Source organism: Pristis pectinata, chromosome 2 (assembly GCF_009764475.1).
Source record: "Pristis pectinata isolate sPriPec2 chromosome 2, sPriPec2.1.pri, whole genome shotgun sequence".
In the NCBI taxonomy this organism is placed as follows: domain Eukaryota; kingdom Metazoa; phylum Chordata; class Chondrichthyes; order Rhinopristiformes; family Pristidae; genus Pristis; species Pristis pectinata.
In genome coordinates this window covers 51,025,939-51,045,078 of record NC_067406.1, presented here as the reverse complement: position 1 = coordinate 51,045,078, position 19,140 = coordinate 51,025,939, and the positions used below count along the sequence as shown (strand labels likewise).

Genomic DNA, 19,140 nt, shown 5'->3' with positions numbered 1-19,140 from the left:
CAAGTGGGTCACTTTGTCCTGGATGGCATCAGAACTTTTGAGAGTCACTGCTACTGCACTTGTCCAAGTAAGTGGGCAAAGTATTCCACAACTCTTGTGTGTATTGTGGATGCCAAAAAGGCTTTAGGGTGTCAGAAGGCATGTCACTTGCCGCAAGATACCCAGCCTCTGACAGTTTCTTGTAGCCATAGTATTTAGGCAACTGGACAAGTTACCTCTGGTCAATGCTGAATTCCAGGTTGCCGTTGGTGGGAGACTCAGCAATGGCAATATTGTTGAATGTCAAGGCTAGGTTAGAATCTCTCCTGTTGGAAATGTTCACTGCCTGGCACTTTTATGGTACAAATTGCACATCAACTCATGCCCTAATGTTGTCCTAACCTTATGGTGGAAGGCTGGTCATTGATGACGCAGCTGTACGTGGTTTGGCACAAGACAGTGTCCTGATAACTTTCAGTGATGTACTGGGACAAGGAGGATTCATCTCCAACAAACACAGCCATCTTCCTTTCTGCAAGATGCATTACCAACCATTAAAGTGCTTTCCCCTTCAATTCCCATTGACATCAGTTTTACTAGAATTTCTTGATGCCACATTCAGGCAAATGCTGTCTTGACTTCAAGGGCAGTCACTCTCACCTCACCTCTAGAATTCAGTTCTTCGGTCCACGCCTGAACCAAGGTTGCATTGCCGTCTGAAGAAGAGCAGGCCTGGCAAAATCCAAATCCGTGGTTCTGTTAATCGGTGAGTAAATATCATTGCACTGTTGATGACACCTTCCATCAATTTGCTGATGACGGAGGGTAGACCAATTAGCCAGGTTGGATTTGTCCTGCTTTTTTTTGTGAACAGGACAATTTTTCACATTGATGGAGAGCAGCCAGTGTTGTTAATGGCACTGGAAGAGCTTGGCTAGAAGCACAGCAAATTGTGGAGTGCAGGTCTTCAATACTATAGCTGAGATGCAGTCTGGTCCCACTGCCTTTCTTGTATCCAGTGCCCTCAGCAACTCCATATAGCATAGGGAGGGAATTGTTGAAGAGTGGCTTCTGTTATGCTGAGAATCTCGGGAGAAAGCAGGAGTTAATCAAATTTAGGATTTCTGGCTGAGCATGGTTGGGAATGCTCCAGTTTTATCTTCAGCACTCACTTTCTGGGAACCACCAACATTGAGAACGGAGGCATTCTTGGAGCCTGTTAGCCCTGTTAGCTGTGTCACGAACCAGCAACAAAAGAAACACACTGAGCATGATTCAGTGTTAAAAACTATTTTATTAATTACTACTTATGATAATACGTAAAATAAAAGTAAAAATGTTAGTATGTTAGAATTCAAAAATGTTAAACCTCGAACGTTAACCCCAAAACTAAACTCTTCGTCTGTGCGTGTGACAAAGTCCCAAACTCCCAGTTCCGGAATGGTTCTTAAAGTTCAGTCCCGCAAGCCATAAGGTGAAACATGAGCAAGGGCTTCTTCAACAACCACCGTTGTCTGAAGATAAGACGTAGACGTAGAGAAACATAGAGAGAGTACATACGAAATCCAAATGTTCCATGATGGAACCCAAACGACACTTCAGGGTTTACTCGGTAGTGACTTCCTCACCCCGAAAGTATCCGGACCGTGGTCGTCCACACACAAATACCTGTTTCCTTCTACAGGTCAGCAACAAAGTGAACTCCACCGGATTACTTCCAACTTCCATACATGGATTTCTATAGCAAACACAGTTATTGTTTCTCATCCATCGATAGAGAAAACAAGCAGGCTGGTGTCTCTCTCCCTTCTCTCTCTCCTTCTTCTAACTTCTTCAACAACGTCATTACGTCCTTTATCTTCTATTGACGTAAGCACGCCCCACACACACATACACACACACTCTCTATCTTAAAGGGACTTTCACTGAGTCCGTAACAGCTGTTTAAGTGTTCACCACAATTCAGACTAGATGTGGTGGACTGCAGAGCTTCAATCTAATCAATTGGCTGTGGGATCACTAAATTCTGTCTATTGAATTCCATTCTTCCCCTGTTTAGATATGCATAATCCTGAATTGAGAGTGCACTGGGCTGGCACCTCATCATTTTTAGGTATGCCTGGCATACCCCCTCTACACTCTTCACTGATAGACCTCTTGCGCTTGCTAGTATTGATAGAATGAGAGTCCATAGAAATGATATGCTGGATCATGAGGTGATGACTGTGTATACTTCTGCTGCCGCTTATGGTCCACAACACTTTAAGGACGACTAATTTTGAGACAAACTCTCTCCTGAATTGATCCCATGTAACACGACTGTAGTGCCCCACACCACTACCGTCAAGGGTGTCCTTGGTGAGAAGGTGAAATTCTGTCCCCACAAGGGCTGCGTATTGGTCTTCTCTTCAAATGCTGTCTTGAACAGCTGCAAAGTTATGAGCACAAATAGGTTTATCCCCAGTTGGTTCAGACACTATTTGTCACAGTGCCAGTCTGCCATTGAAGACCTTCAGGTTTCACTGTTACTGCTATCAAGCCACCAGTGCCAACAAATAGTGGTTTGTTCAGCATGGAGGAACACTGACTCATCAGCTGAGGGAAGACAGTACTTGGTAATCAGGAGGAGGTTTCCTTGTCATGATCTGATGCCATGAGATTTTATGGCGTTTCAATAACTTTAAACACCAGTCCCCAGATGCTTGCTGGAACCACCAACGTTGAGAATGGAGGATTAAGAACATTCCAGCATTGGAGAACTTCGCAAGATCAACTGGGCTGGTAGTAACAATGGCATTTTGGAATTTGGTAAATGTCATGTGGCCTGTCTGGTTTTATTCTGTTTCAACATAGCCATAATGATACTTTTGTACATTACCATTCCCCAAACAGGATTTACACAACTTAATATAAAAGGAAAATATTAGAAAATCTGAGAAGATCTGTAGAAAATAGTGAACTGTAATGTAAATTAATCTTTATGGAGATGAAAATGCTATTATCACAAATTGCTTTTATATAGTGCCTTTAAGGTAGCAAAACATGAGTTTTAACAATATTTTACATGAAGCTACATGAGATAAAAGACCTTCGTCAAACAGGTAGGAAGAAGCATCTTAAGGAAAGTACAGAAAAGGATATTTAGGCAAGAAGAAACAAAAAAACAAAACATGACAAATAAAAAATATCCTGCACGAATTCAAGTAATTGCCAAAATCCATTCACTTTCAGCATCAAAATATTGCTTGCATTGGAGCCAATTTTGAGTGCTGTCATATATTCCCAACAGCAATAGAATCTTACAATAATCAGAAATATCTGAAAATTACCTGTTTCACAGCCATTAATGTCCCCGTTCCCACATCTTGCGCCTGGTAACACGAGGAAAAGGCCCCTAGCCCAATCTGTTGGCCTTTGAACCATTCTACACCTTCTCTGTAAGCAAGTTTTGCTTTGGTATGTCCAGGTAGGGTTTCTGGTGTCTACAAGTTGAACAATTAAAAGATAAATACTTAATAAATATGTTTAATTGTAAATTACAATTCAAATTCCACATTACGTTCCAAAATTACCTTCACACAATAGCTTTATAATCATGATAGGAAGCAATGCACATTAATTTGGTATTTTTTTTATTTGGAAGTTAGGATCAAACATTTATGTGGCAAGATTTCTAACAACTGAGAACAGTTTAGCGGTTAGATTTAGGCATAAATGTTACACAAATAAATTGGCCTGAGACTTGATAGAACTCCAACACATTATCAGTATATGCATTTGAACCTACTTCATCTGAATTACCTACAGTACCTGTTACTCTGATGAAGACATTAGTAAGCATTTTTCTGTGGAGAGTGAGAGTGGGTGGGGAGGGGGGGGGGGGTGTGGGTAGAGAAAAAAAAAAGAAAAATGGAGGGGAAGGTGGCAGAAAAAGAAAGGCATTTTTTCCCTTCCAAATGTATCACACTGATGCAGCTTATAAATGTGGAATGCAAATTAGGTCAGCCATTGCCAATCTCTCTCCTGAATCCTCTAGCTGCTTCACACAACTGCATTCCTCTACAAAATGCTGGGTAAGTCACAACTAAATTGTTTTGTCACATTAAAGAGGTTTCAAAGGAATTTTAATAATGAGCCATTCATTTTGTACACTGCAGTCTTTCCAAGACCAGAATGAAAATATGTATGTAATGTTCTCCAGAAAACAGAAGATAGGAATGAATTAATGTTTTAAAGGAGGATGGGGTTAAACATGAAGAACACTTACATCTAACTGAATGAGAATGACATCCTCTCCATTCTGAACTTGCAGCTGAGGAATAGCAGGAAGGGCATCCTGGGATGCTGACATAGCTAAGGCAACAGCTAGTGCTGCCTCCTCCTCTGCTTCCATCTTTTCTTTGCATTTTTGATTCTGGTTAACATCATCGTTGTAGGTACAGTCAGTCTCTGCCCTCTCAGGAGAGAGCACAGCAACTTCAGACTTAAATGTAACAGTACTATCACATGCAGGCATCGAAGCCTCAAGCAGATCTTCCATACTAGAGTTTAGTTCTGCTGAAGTATCAAGGTGAAAATTATCCTCCACAGGAGTGAAAACTGTTTCAACACTGGGAATAACTGGATTGCTGCCAGAGTGGTCACTCAGTGTCAGATCTTTTAGTTCAAGCATCATACTCCTCCTACTCAAGTCACATGACGATTTTCCTGCTTCATTCTGGCACGGCCGAGATGGTTTTGGTCTATGAATCTGACTGGATGCAGGGGGCTGTGCTTGGGTAAAAACCGGAGACAGCTTTTCAGTCTCTTTAGCTCCAGTAATATCCTTAGAACAGTTGTTCTGAATCTGAAGAAAAAATTTACGCTGTGCTTTTGGGGAAGATGATGCAAGTTTGCTAGGAACCAAACCCTGAGGTCTTAATTTGGAAACTTCAATAGCTTGTTGTCCAACTAAAGGATTTGATGATGAAGGAGAAGGCAAGGATGGGAAGGGAGATTGGGAATGATTTAATGGAGTCATTGATGAATTGATGCATTGATTCAGTGGCCTGGGACATGCTTGATTGGCTGTCTTTGGTTGTTCACAGGACACCGAATTCGATGGAAGTCTTATTGTTGAAGTGTTTCCTGATATCTCTCCCACTTCATCTGATTTAACACTAGATTTAATGTCATGATCAGGACTCAACACACTTTTCATTACTCTTCCAGATAACTGCACTGTGTTAATTGGGGAATTATTTTCCGTAACATTTGGCGAGTTATGTGGAGCTGAGGGTTCTACAAAGTTATCATGTCTTCCTTCCACAGTTTGTAGGTCCTCTATACCCAACTGAATGGCATCAAGAATGTCCATCTCCTCCGCAATAGCCATCAAGCGCCGCCTCATACGTGTATAATGAGTTGAGCTGGTTACACTCAGCATATGTATCAGTTTCAAAAAAACATGAGGCACCCTTGCAACCATTCGTGCAGCACTGAGAAAGACTCTCCGGGACATTTTCCCAACCATTGAATGGGAATTGTCAATCGACTGCAGTGCAAAGTTCAAAAGTGACAGTAGCTTCTTGTATCTGGAAAATAAACCAGAACAAAATGTAGCAAAAATTTCTTTACAACCTACTTGATAAACCAAATGCAGGGATGGAGACATGCAGACAGTGGATTTTCAATACAGAATATTCATCCATTTGAAGCCACACATCATACACTGATCAGTAGCTGAGGAAACTCTTATACATTAAAATTAACTATAATAGACAAAACAAAGAAATAAATTAAGATTTATTAGTCACACGTACATCGAAACACAGTGAAATGCATCTTTTTGCATAGAGTGTTCTGGGTCTCTATAGCTTTCACAAAATATGGCAGACTGCCATTTAACAAATTGACAAAACTAATTTGAGAGTTTTTGTGTTCTACCAAGAAGAAATTTAATACTCTTTCTCTACTGTATGACTAGACATCCCCTCAAAGTAAACTTTGTTTGACAAACAAATAAAACGACAAACTTCACTCATTTTCAACTTTCTAATTTTACCAGACAACCTCATTAGTACTTTGGATCACAATGACTCCTGGATGCAACTATAAAATTGACTTTGAACCTGGATGTTGGTTGGTGGACACTCCAAGTTTCAACTGTACATCATCCCTTCTCTATCCAGTTTATGAAGGAACCATTTTGAGCCTAATTGTGGTGTTGCTTACACAGCCAAACTTTCCTTGGAGCCTATTTGCATGGTTGATGCTATGGACTGAGCCCATTAATTTATATATATATAAAAATGAATTCCCTTCCATATAAACATATAAGCCTCCCTTTTGTCATTTAGTAGCAGAAACTAGTGTCTGGTTCAAATCCATGCTGATGGTTTTAAATGGCTCTTTACATAAAAGCTCACTTCAAAATTTATAAATATTGGCAATTCCACATAAATCAAAGTTTATACAATAAACTAAAATAACTACCCCAATCTAAAAATTACATAAATTTTATAACTAAAAAGTGAAAACTACTAGACCTGCTATTGCCCATGCACTTTTCTTTGGTAGAACTACCAGTAGCATTGACTCTTAACATCTATTGTCTCAAATGAAAAGTATGGGAGGTACTATGCTGCAACTAGGCTATGAAAGGAATTTGAAAGAGATAACCATTACCTTTCCAGCACAAGTTCTGTTTGAGCAACTGGACCCTCACTACCAGAAACAATGTGAGGATAGAATTCTGCAGGGAATTCCAGTAAAAGTCTATCAATAAGACACAGGCGACCAAGCAAAGCCTGCCAATTTGTGGACTCTGTTGAGGTGCCCAGGATACAGTTTAAGACATAGTCAACACCTCCAACTCCAATGGACCCTATGAAAAGGAGGAAATAACAGGTTACCTTTAGGAATTAACTTCAAAAACCAGATGGACAGAATATCTTTAATAGTTTGGAGATAAAACAAAAACAGCATACACATGACCTATTCATCAAAAATCCATGACAACCCCGCACCCCCCCGTGACTCAAACTCCAATCCCAATCATATATTCCAGTAGCTTTTCAAGAACTTATGATAAACTGCAATCTGTAGTTTCTAGGAGTTTTATTTCCAACATTAAAAAATACAATTCTTTCTAGAGAATTTGGCAAAATTATAGCACATCTGTAATTTCCTCCTGGTTTCTTTTAATATTCAAAGATGGAAACTAGCAGATTCTGAGGATTGTTCAATCTTAAAATCTGGTTATTTACACCATTATCATTTTGTTACCAATGTTAGATTCAATGTGATATCCAACTTCAGTAGATACACAACCATACTCATGAAATAAAATGACAAGAACATCCATTCCTAACTTCAAAACAAATTCAGTTATTCCACAGTAATACTTTTATATCTGTGTGGTTTAGCTTTGCACTAGTGATTAACCGACATCTATTAGCAATGCAGAGCATTTAGGGAAAAATAAAAATACATCAAGGCACATTACTCATCATATAAAATGGTTATAATAGCAAATGGTTTCTTGCCTGATTTAAGAATTTCCCTGCCCACAGCAAGCTCCCCTGACTGGCCTTTGCACAATTCCAGCAGCGTAGATACAGAAAGTTGACTTGTACGACTAGAAATAAAATGCAAAATATTATGTAGTTTTGCACATGCTGCTGCTTTTCCAAACTAAATTATATTTTCTAATATTATATAGTTATTACTAGAATAAAATGTAGGCTCAAAGAAACAAAAATGAGCTTGGATTATTGAAATATTGGATCATTGAATACAATGAAAAATAACTGCCATAATTATTTATATATGTTTAGAAACAGGAAACCCTACAGGTATTATGTGGCAGAAGTAACATATTGCTTGCTCTGAAGTACAAAACCAAAGTGATCGACTACATTATAAGGATATAGTCTTCACATACCAGTATCCTGGCACCAAGATATTTTTGTTCAAGGATCACAAGATTAGATGACTCAATGGTAAAAACACTTAAATATCATCTCAAGATATAAGCCAAACTTGTTATAAAGTAACTAGATTTACAAATAATGGACCATATATTTCACTACAATCATTGCAGAAAACTAATCAAGATATCTTTCGGAAGGGAGGGGGAAATAGGGAAAGAACAAAATTCACATGATAAATTGTGGCATTACAATTAGGACTATAAATCTGCAAGTACATCCAACTCAATGTAATATTTACAAAGACAGCAAGAAGATGATGTGAATCAGCTAAATTCAGGGTAAAGGAATCACAAAGGCAATTTTAGAATGAATGGCTGAGAGGACAGTAATGGATGACCATTAAGGAAGCTAGAATGGAAACTAATGGAATTCTTCCCCCCCCCCCCAATGTAGAGAATACAAATTTACTGCCGGATTAAGGTGGAAGTAAATGTAGTGTTAACTTCCAAATGGTGAAATACCTAATTCACAATTCAGTTACCTGTTAGCATCTGCACATTTGACTAATATAGTTTCAACCACTGGCCTAAGAAGTCGTTGAAGTCGTGTCCTTTCTGCTGCTGCATGACAAGGTGTGTACACTAACATGGCTCGTAAGGTTTTCTGGTAAGAAATGCAAAACAACTTCAGTTACAAAATTTCATTTTTCAAGCTTCTTAAACCTTCAGAAAATTGAGTGAACATCAATTTCACATCACACATGAACATCAATCACAACTTGAGCTGTAGAAATATTTTTTGGAGAGTTTGAAAGGGTTTATTGACAAACAAACTGTCAAGCTATTTAGTTGCTTATACATTGGCGGCCAATTAATGGACCGATAAAAGATTCCTATACAATTTAAACATCGGCATATATATATTTTTATGAATTGGTCAATGCATGCTTAATGCAAGTAGATTTATACAAATAATTAAAAATGTACAATTTTAGTACCAAAACATAGTTACCAAGCTGTTTCCTTCACTTATATACTCAAAAATCACCAAATTGCCCAGAATCTTTGAGGGTCTAACTTCATGTCAGCATTACACATTTTACTAATTTAAGACACTCACAGTATCAGCAGATATTGACCAGTCAAGTGATAATGTGCTGTTTAGCCCCTCATGCCTTCATCATTCAATAATATGGTTGATCTTTTTACCTCTGTACCATTTTCCCTCAACTACATTAATATCCAAAAATCAAACTTTCTCTGGAATATATTCATCTACCTGGGCTGAGAATTTCAAAGATTCACTACCTTCTCATTTCAGCCCCAAATGGCTGACCTCTTATTTGTAAATTGCAACTCCTGGTTCTAGGCAGCCACAGGATGCATCATCCCTGCATCTACCCTGTCAAGTCACATTAGAAGTTTGTCTTTTTCCAATGAGCTCACCCCTCATTCGAAATTCTAGATAGACCCAGTTTGCTTAATCTATTCTCAAACAATCCCTCCAAGCCAAGAATCAACCTGATGAACCTTTGCTGCATTCATCCTAACCACTATATTCCAATAACACATGACATTTTTAAAATCAAGCTAACAATTGATAAGAAAGTCTTAATATAAACATCAGACCAGCATTATACATAGTGCAATATGCAATCCACTGCAGTGAGAATATTCCATCTTCCATTCTCCCACAAGGGATTTGTCAGAATGCAAGAAAATTGAATTGCTAAATTACTAGCATGTACTTCTGAGAATAAAACTTAAATTTACATTGAGATAGGTCTAAAATCAAGATACGGAGACAGAGGCAGAACTGGCTATAGTACTGAGCCCTTAAGATACTATATAAAAGATAAGAAGAAAGCCACAGATTGATGCAAGAACTGAATGGACTATCTTTTAGAGCATGCTACTCCACATTTGAATTAACTGCAAAGTTGCTTGTTTTTAAGGGTTTAAATTCTAGACAAAATGGAATTCAAAAGAGGAACATCAGTTAAAACAGAGCTATAGAAGGATTGCACAATCTTGTCATATGTATTACAACCATATAAAACTATAGAAAACAATGCAATAACAGGATTTTCACTGCAAATTTTGTTTCAAGAACAAAAGTAACTGCAGAACTAATATTTAAAGTTTATTTACAGCCACTACTTTCAGGTTCAACTATAAATGACTTAAAATAAGTTTTATAGAATAAAAAGTACAGGAAACTGGACAAACATCAATATCAGTGGAAAGGGAATCTCAACTTGATGGTTACTGGGAAACTACAAATTTGATTTAGCATGCCCAAGTTTGGTATAGGGTATTTCACATAGGTCCTTGCTCCTGATCGATTTCTAATCATTCTACTGGGAAGCAGAAGTGTTGAGATTGTACTAGCATAGTATTAAGCCCAGTTGCGATACCCAAATAGATGAACTTTTGTTCATGTCTGTCCTTAAACAATCACTTGATCAAGATGCAAAAATCTATTAGTACTTGTGGAACCATAAGCCCAGAGTTAACATCTCTGGAAAAAGGTGGAAGTGAGCCTTTAATAACTTGGAGCACAGTCCCTACTTAACACTGGAAAGCATGCAACAAGTGAAAATTAAATGTACAATATATCATATTTACACACAGTGTATTGACCAAAGTCAACTTTTTATTCTGCATTTAATAGTACTGGTACAGCTCGTCTATTGAATAACATTAATTTTGATTGTGACAAAATGTAATCTATTCCTCTTTTGACCTATCAGCAGTCTCTGACACTTTTGACCACATCATCCTCCTCCAATAACTTTCCACAAACATCCAGAAGGGTAGGGCAACACTCAACTGCTTCTATTTTCCTCAAATACCTCAACTATCCCTTCGTCTCCATAGATGTTGCCTGACCTGCTGAGTTCCTCCAGCAGCTTATTTTTTTTTCCCCCCACTCCAGATTCCAGCAACAGCAGTCTCTTACGACTTCCATCCTGGTGTTATCCACTTCACCACAGCATAGGATTTTTCTGATGAAGGGTCCTTGATGTTAAACAATTTTTCCTCAGTTTCTCTCCTCATCAATGCTGTTTGTAGCATTTTCTATTTTTGCAATAGGATTACAGGATACAGCACACACAACTAATCACTTCATTAATAGAGGAGCAGTTTGCACAGATACAGATTGTGTTCAAGCTCAATGTATGTCTATGAATGTGGTTTTGTGGACAGAAAAGGCTAGCCCTTTGTCTTCTATGTAAAAATATTTTATTTGATGTACGACTGACATATTCTAATACCAACCAATAATTTTAATAGATGTTGTCTTTATATGCCTCGGTGCTCCTACTTACTGCAGCATATAGCATCGTACAAATGTGCAACAGAAAAGCCTTTCTGTAAGGCACGTGGTTGCAAACCTAAATGAACAATGCTTTTCAATGTTCCTACATGCCAACCCCTCTAAACAAAATGCCACAAGCAAATGTCAGCCTCAGTAAGCACTAAGAATTCAAAAGGACAGGGTTGACAATACTGAACAGGAAAGATGGGGTTTCAAATTTCACCCTTTTAACCTAACAAAAGTCATTAATACTTAGTTAAAATGATTCCCATCTTTCACAAGCCCAGGATGCATGAAGTCAGACCTTAATTTAACCATTTCAGCATAACCATCAAATGCAAAAGAAATTGATAAACTTAGGTTTCAATTTTAGTACAATGCCATATATCCCAACAAAAAAAAATCAACTTGAAGAAATTATTTTGTTTTTCTATCAACAGATACCAAGTATATCCAGCAAGGTGTTTCATAATATGTAATGTGTAAAAATAAACTTAAAAATCTAGGATTAGAAGTCTTCTGTCACAGCCAATTGCAATTCTGAAATGCTTGGTATCAGAATGTGAACTTCCTCTTTCACACACCCTCTGTTGGGTACATTGGAAACACTTGCCAGGATGCCAGATTTTTTGGGTCATGTATGCCAATGCTTACTTTTTAACCAATGGAATGGAGAGTCAGGGTCTAGAATTTATCTGAATAAATATTATCTGGGCAGCAGTATAGGGTACCCACAGTTCTTTGTGGGAGTGTTAGCAGAACAACAGGCACTCAGAATGCAGTTTTTAAGCTATAACCTATTCATTCACAGAAAAGAGTGCACCAAAATATACCAAAGTGATAGGGTAAAAAGAGATTTTATTTTGTCAAAAGATCTCTATCAAATTATTGCAGAACAAAATTACCAAATGATATAATTTTAATTATGTATTCCCTCTAGTTATTGACTCATTAATCATTGGAAATGGGTTGCATTAATTCACCTTAAAGCTGTTTTGAATGTTTGTGTTACATCTAAATCTTTGTCTGAGAATAGCTCTAGTTTTTTTTTAAAAAAAGCTTTCTTAATAACTTAAAATCTAGTAAGTCAGAACCCTTTATGCAATCGTTAGAGTAAAACACAAAATCAGTTATTACCTTGCTTCTACAATATCTAGAGGCATAATATTTCTTTAGTGTTCTACAGATATACAAAAACCCAATGGGTCAAATAATATCTGTGGAGGCAAAGGGATGGCTGACATTTTGTGTCATCCCTGTATTAGGACCAAGATGGTGTGACCCACTATCCTACGCATAAAATTCATCTTATCCATCCCTGACTATTGCTGGTAAATGTTTGATTACATGCCTTTCCTTTGCATCTTCCACATTAGTTAGTATTGTTAACAGTTCTTGGGCCTCAGGTTCTGGTCCCCCCACCTTCAAATTTGCTGTCATTATTCCCTTCTAACTAAACTCTGTATCCTTGCAAATTACCACACCAATTCCAGCCTCCTCTTTTTATCAAAAGCCCTTGAATGCACAGTTGCTTCCAAAGTCTGTAGTCATCTTTCCCAGAACCCCAAAAAGGACTCCAGCTCAAATCAAAGTACCAAAATGGCATCAACCAGGTTATAATAGCAAAACAGCTCATTGTCAAAGACACACTGCACAGAATTAAGCCACTTAGACTACCATCCCCAACAAATGAGAACCAATCCGTACTAATCAGATTTTCCAGCACTTGGGCCTACAGTCTCCTATGCCTTGGCAATTCAAGTATTTGTCTGGGCACTGTGAGAGTTTCTGCTGCCACCACTCTCAGACAGTATGTTGCAGATTCAACCAGGTGAATTTGTTTTTAAATTCCCTTAGCTCCCCTCTAAACCTAAAATTCCTTCATCTCAAAACAGTGCCCTCTGGTTTTAGAGATCTCTGCCAAAGTCACAAATGATATCATGCATTACACAGAAAATTAGCCAGCTCTCCACCAGTCTGCAGCTTTTGACATCCTCTTCCATTGCCTCTCCAGTCATCCATTTGCTTTGGACTGCACTCACTTGGTTCCCATTCTTGCTAATCATACAGAACCAACAGCAGCACCTTTTCTTTTCATTCCCATACAGCCTCCAGATTTCATCAACATGCTTCCCCTCATTAATATTACCTACTCATAGCTTCTACAAAGCTACTGATGGCATTTAGCTTTCTCATTACCTCTAGACCACACATAAGCACCCAATGTCGCACTACTGATCCATCATCTTGTACTGTACAAGGACATATTTCCATCTTTGGGCACTACCACAAAGTCATTTCCAAATCACTTGCCCAATTCTTATCCTTGGCCAGTATCCAATACTGAACCAGACAGTTTGAACCCTTGGCATCATAACTGACCTAGGGATGAGCTTCTGACAACAAAGACTCCCATTTCCACCTAACTATACCCGATTCTACTCTTACCTCAACTCATCTGTACACTTTATACCATTTGTAAACCTAAGACTATCAACAATTCAGACTTTTGTCTTCACCATCACCACCATGCTCCCTGATTTACATAGCAGCTTTGATTATTCAAGCAGCAAATTTAAAATGTTTATCTTTTTCCTCAAATTTTTCCATGGGGCCTTGCTCCTCCTCATCTCCTTAACCCTGCCCTACAAACTGGCAATACTTACATTCCTCCAATGCTAGCCTATTGACCAAGCACAAATTTTAATTTTGCTGCTAAAAGATGGCCTTGATTTCAAGTGCCAAGGACCCAAGATCCGAGATTCCTAATCTAAACATCTCCAATCTCTCTACCCTACTTTACAACTTTAAGATGCTTCTTAAAACCCACCTATTTGATTAGGCTTTTGCTCACCTACACTAAACAGTTTATGTGGCTTAGATAATCCTCTTGTAAAATGTCTTGGAACACTTTACGGTGTTATATGACAAAATGCAAACTGTTATAGCATCTCACTCCATTGAATACCAGTGACTTTATAGTTTATTAACAAGCTTCCCACACAAGCAAATGTTCTTTTAAAATCTACATACACAATTATTTTCTACTACTGTATTTAACTTTTATAAACAGTTGATTGTCCTGTTAATTATAGCTGGTTCTAAATGCAGTTCCACCTTTAGTTTTATATAAACCTAATTCTCATTCCATTAAAATTTTTAAGCATAAGCAGCCTCAACCCATTTCACCCCGGGTGGGAATGAGCAAATACTGGTGATAAATAAAACTGTCCAAAAACAATTCAAATAAACAGGGAAAAAAAAATCAATAAGATGGTGTAAAAAAAAAGTTACATTGGAAATGGTCTTAAGACTAACAACTGATCCTAGACAATGCAGAGAAAATCATGATGATTTTCTTCAGCCCATTATTCTAATATGGACATTAATTCATTGAAAACTGAAATATTAAAGCTTTCTCTAAATTAGCAGGCAGTTATATGGCTAAACGGGATGTTAAATGTTCAATTTGATTGTCATTTCTCAGCAACACACACACACACACAAAGTGCTAGGGGAACTCAGCAGGTCAGGCAGCATCTATGGAGGGAAATAAACAGTCGACATTTCAAGTCAAGACCCTTCATCAGGACTTCATGAAGGGCATCGACTCAAAACGTTGACATTTATTTCCATCCATAGATACTGCCTAGCCTGCTGAGTTCCTCCAGCACTTCATGTTGCTCCAGGTTCCAGCATCTGCAGAATCACAAGTTATTTCTCAGCATTGTTCTTCCACCACCCAAAAGAAAAAAAAAATCACAAATTCCAAAATTAATCATTTTAGTACCAGTTAAGCACAATTAGTGAAATCTCTATAATAAAATACAAGTTATAAGCACATACTAGGAGAGGTATCTTGGTGGCAATGAGTCCAATTTTATTGGAAATGTATTGTACCAGTGTTCCAAGATACCTCCTCACTATAGGAGTTTTTTTTTAAAAAAGGCCCAATTTAAAAATTTCAAAGTCTGTTTTTTTTTGTTTGCAGCCTAATTATGGGTTTTGAGATGTGATTTGCACAATACATTTTGGAACTGGTATTTTATTGACTGAGCACTGTGTATATTCCATTTGAAATACTAAGATACCAGTATCTTACCAGAGCAGCAACATATACTTTGTAGACTGGGTCAGCACAGACCATAGAGAGTACACTGCAACATGACTCCACCACCACGTCTCCTGAGATATCAGTCTGAGATGATCCATTGGCTCCCATTAGACAACTAGATCCAGTGTCACTTCCATTACTACAGGAGGAACTTCCAGTACGGATTTCACCATTTGCCAATAGCAAGGCACCACTAACATCATGTGAAAGACGTCTTAATGCCATCTCTCGTACATTCCAGTTCCGAGAAAAGAGACAGCTGACAAGTTCCATTCCAAATATCTAAACAAGAAAGTAGACGGCGTTAACAGCAAACTATAGATAAAAATCCAAATTGTTAGAAGCACATATTCCAAATAAAAGATAAGAAAATATCAATTAAAATTCACTGAAATTTACTGCTAGTTTAACCTTGTAAACATTGCAACTTATCACAGAATTTCAGTAACAGGTTTCAAAACATTTACAGTAGGAAATATAGGTCATGTGTGTTTCAAATTTTCACTGCATTCAACCATGCTGCAATAATTCTCCTTGTGAAAAGAGTAATTTAATATCTTTGTAACCTCCTCACCTGAATCCAGGGTTCTGTCAGCTCTTTGTAAGAGTGTGGAATTTGCTGGACACCATAATGGTGAAGGCTGAAGTCACTGTCCTGCTGTCGTCTCTGTGCAGCTACATCCTGTGGCTGATTTTGAACCTGTATTGAACTTTGAGATTCGTGGCTTTAAAAAGGAAAAAATAAAACCATGTTGTAAAATCCTGCAACAAAATACTAAATGAATAATAATTAATAGATTAATGCAAAACAACTGGCTCCGGTTTTGCTGGCAAAATGCCAGCAAGTCTGGGACTTCTGCATTTGACTATATCTGCAGGAGTCCCAAATATTTTACTGACAGTGCCTTCTCTCTCAATACATTGTTACGGAACTTGTCAATGGAACTTTATCTTGCTGAGAATTATCAGCATTTATGCTAGAGAATGATAACAATTCTTAAAATGTTTCTGAAATTCAAAAGATATTCAAATATTTAAAAACCCTGACAGCTGTTAATGGCTGATAAAGCTGTCGCTGCAGTCAGGGTCTTGTTGCTGGACTGCTGAATGCTTTACCTAATCTGGTTACAGGTAGCCAATGTAGTCCTGAAGACCAGAGATTGGGCATTGTGAGCTCTTGTTAGGAAAATTTATACTATAATTTCAAGTAGTAACTTCCATTAACAATTGGGGTTTTGTTTTGCAGCTTATCATCAACTAAAGTTGAAGGAAATTAGATATTACAAAACCAAAGAAAGTGAAAGAGATTTGGACCTGAACATTTGATCAAGACATTTATACATCAAAGTCTATTAAAAAAAAATTGAAATTTGAAATGTCCTGAGGAAATGAAACTCTGGGCAAGTGAGGTTGTCCAGCATTAACTATTTAGTATATTGTTAAAAATTCAGTTATATCTGAGTGAACAAGGATCATTTTCACTGTTTTATGCAAGGATGATCATGAGTAAATAGATGAAATTCACATAAAATCAATAACAATTCTGTATTGATTTCACCTGCAAAAGACCACAACAGTTCACCTTGCAGAGAGGCAGGCATCATTAACATGAATTTTACTTTTCCATCCAAATATGTATAGGATACAGAGTTTGCTGTCTGGTTTCTACTGACAGCAAGGCTATCGACGTGCCAGCAGTTTTTGCTGTCAATTACTGATGCAAATTTCAGGCACAGCAAGAGGCGGGCAGGCAAATCAAAGAGTCAAGAGTTATACAGTATGGAAACAGATCCTTCGGCCCAACTCGTCCATGCTGACCAGGTTGACTATCTTCATAGATAAAGATGGCGCCAAACAGGCGCGACTTTTTGTGTACAGCTCCCAAGGGAATGACAAAATACTTCTGTTTACAACTACTAGAGCTGAAATCTGCAGCCACAGAAACTGCAGCAAGCAACATTGTTTCATTTAAAAAAAACTAGCAATTTTAAGAACTGACAGACTCAGGATTCCAGACCACCCAGGGAGTGAGTGCAGCAGCTGGAAGCTCAGGGAACATCTCCACAGTTTCAGAAAACGTGGCTGGAGGTAAAACTGAAATGCAGGACCCAAAGGCACCCCCCCCCCCCCACTAATGTACAGTCTCTGGAAAATAAAATTGAAGGTCTCAGAGCAAGACTGCAGTACCAGAGGGACATCAGGGACTGCTGTGTACTCTGCTTCGCAGAGACATGGTTCACTCCCAGCACTCCAGACACTGCTCCAGCCCGAGGGCTTCACTGTCCACTGCATGGACCAGATAGTAGAGTTTGCTTCATGATTAACTCAGTGGTGCACAGATGTGGCGGTTCTGTCAGTCCTGCTCCCCCAACCTGGGACATCTGGCTGTCACACTACCTTGTTATTCCTCTTTTTGCACTATTTTTGTAACTTAGTAATTTTTATGTCTTTACGTCTTGCATTGTACTGCTGCCGCAAAACAACAAATTTCACGACATAAGTCAGTGATAATAGACCTGATTCCTCAGCTAGTTCCATTTGCCTGCATTCAGCCCATATCCCTTCAAATTTTTCCCATCCATGTACCCATCTAAATGTCTTTTAAACACCGCAATTTTACCTGACTTTACCACTTCCTCAGGCAGCTCATCCCACATATCCACCACCCTGCGTAAAGAACTTGCCCCTCAGGCTGCTTTTAAAACTTTTCCTTCACATTAAATTTATGCCCACTAGTCTTAGGCTCCCCTACCCTGAGAGAAAGATTGCGACCATTCACCTTATCTATGCCTCTCATGATTTTATATGGAGCAGTCCTAATTGTTGCATCAAATAGGCAACTTAGAATAAAACAAATAGTGGTATTCTTACTTGGTCATGTCTATAGCAATGGTTTCAACTAAGACTCTAGCCTTTGTACAGTGAATACTAAGAACCTTCAATACAATTACTGCAGTATAAAATCCGGTGATGAATACAAGGTCTACAATATTTGCATAACAAGTAATATCAAAAATATTAAGTGACAATTTTGAACTCTTAGGAATTCTTTGCAATTTAGATCTCCCAGATGCAACTTCTTTACACCAAAAAGAGATCTGATGAATTCCAGCCTTAATATCTGGAAGTGAATAGGAGCCAGCTCGTCAGTGCTACGGGAGAAATACAAAATAGCTTTAATCCCAGAGGATGCAATTTTGAAAGACTGTCACAAAATCACAAATGAAAATCAATTCAAAATATGCAAGATTTAAAATGTCAGGGAATTAAAAAGGTACATGCACATAACACACTAAAAAACTTTATAATTCATGAAGCAAATTTCGCCACCTGTGTAGTTCATGGGACTTCCATTTGGCTCTACAAAGAGGACAGATCAGAGTCTCTCGGTTTCTTCTGCATTCTTCAGCCCCTGGAATAAAGTCCAACAAAACTGAGTATCTTCAAAAGTTCAGTCTTGAAAATAAAAATCTGTCTGCAGGTTATGTTTAGTATTTTGCTTTAAACTTGAAGACAGTTTTATAGACCATTGACTCCATACAACTGTTGAGACAATGTATTCCCAAGTGACTACTTAGGTAAAATAATGATGCATATATTCTGCAACACCACACATAGAATTCACACTCATATTTTAGGCAATTATATCTCTGCTTATGTTTTGCTCCAGTAATGTTGACTGACGAGGGTAGATTACACTGCACCAATCTGGTTGGCATTTGTTAACAGGTTCATGGCTTTATGAGGAGTGAATTTTTTTCCCCCCCAAAGAATAGACCACAAACAGAAAAATGTTTAACATTTGTGCACCAT

At 38.0% G+C, this 19,140-nt stretch overlaps 1 protein-coding gene across 1 annotated transcript in view; it reads right to left on the bottom strand.

Moving 5' to 3' along the window:
- map3k1 (mitogen-activated protein kinase kinase kinase 1, E3 ubiquitin protein ligase) overlaps window positions 1–19,140 on the bottom strand; it is a 77,305-nt gene that overhangs the window by 8,303 nt on the left and 49,862 nt on the right. The window contains exons 8-15 of the mRNA XM_052039286.1: window positions 18,658–18,739; window positions 15,902–16,052; window positions 15,316–15,609; window positions 8,434–8,555; window positions 7,506–7,597; window positions 6,646–6,844; window positions 4,247–5,552; window positions 3,309–3,461 (exon numbers count right to left, since the gene is read on the bottom strand). Coding sequence (XP_051895246.1) covers window positions 3,309–3,461; window positions 4,247–5,552; window positions 6,646–6,844; window positions 7,506–7,597; window positions 8,434–8,555; window positions 15,316–15,609; window positions 15,902–16,052; window positions 18,658–18,739 — 2,399 coding nt within the window. The remainder of the gene's footprint in view (window positions 1–3,308; window positions 3,462–4,246; window positions 5,553–6,645; window positions 6,845–7,505; window positions 7,598–8,433; window positions 8,556–15,315; window positions 15,610–15,901; window positions 16,053–18,657; window positions 18,740–19,140) is intronic.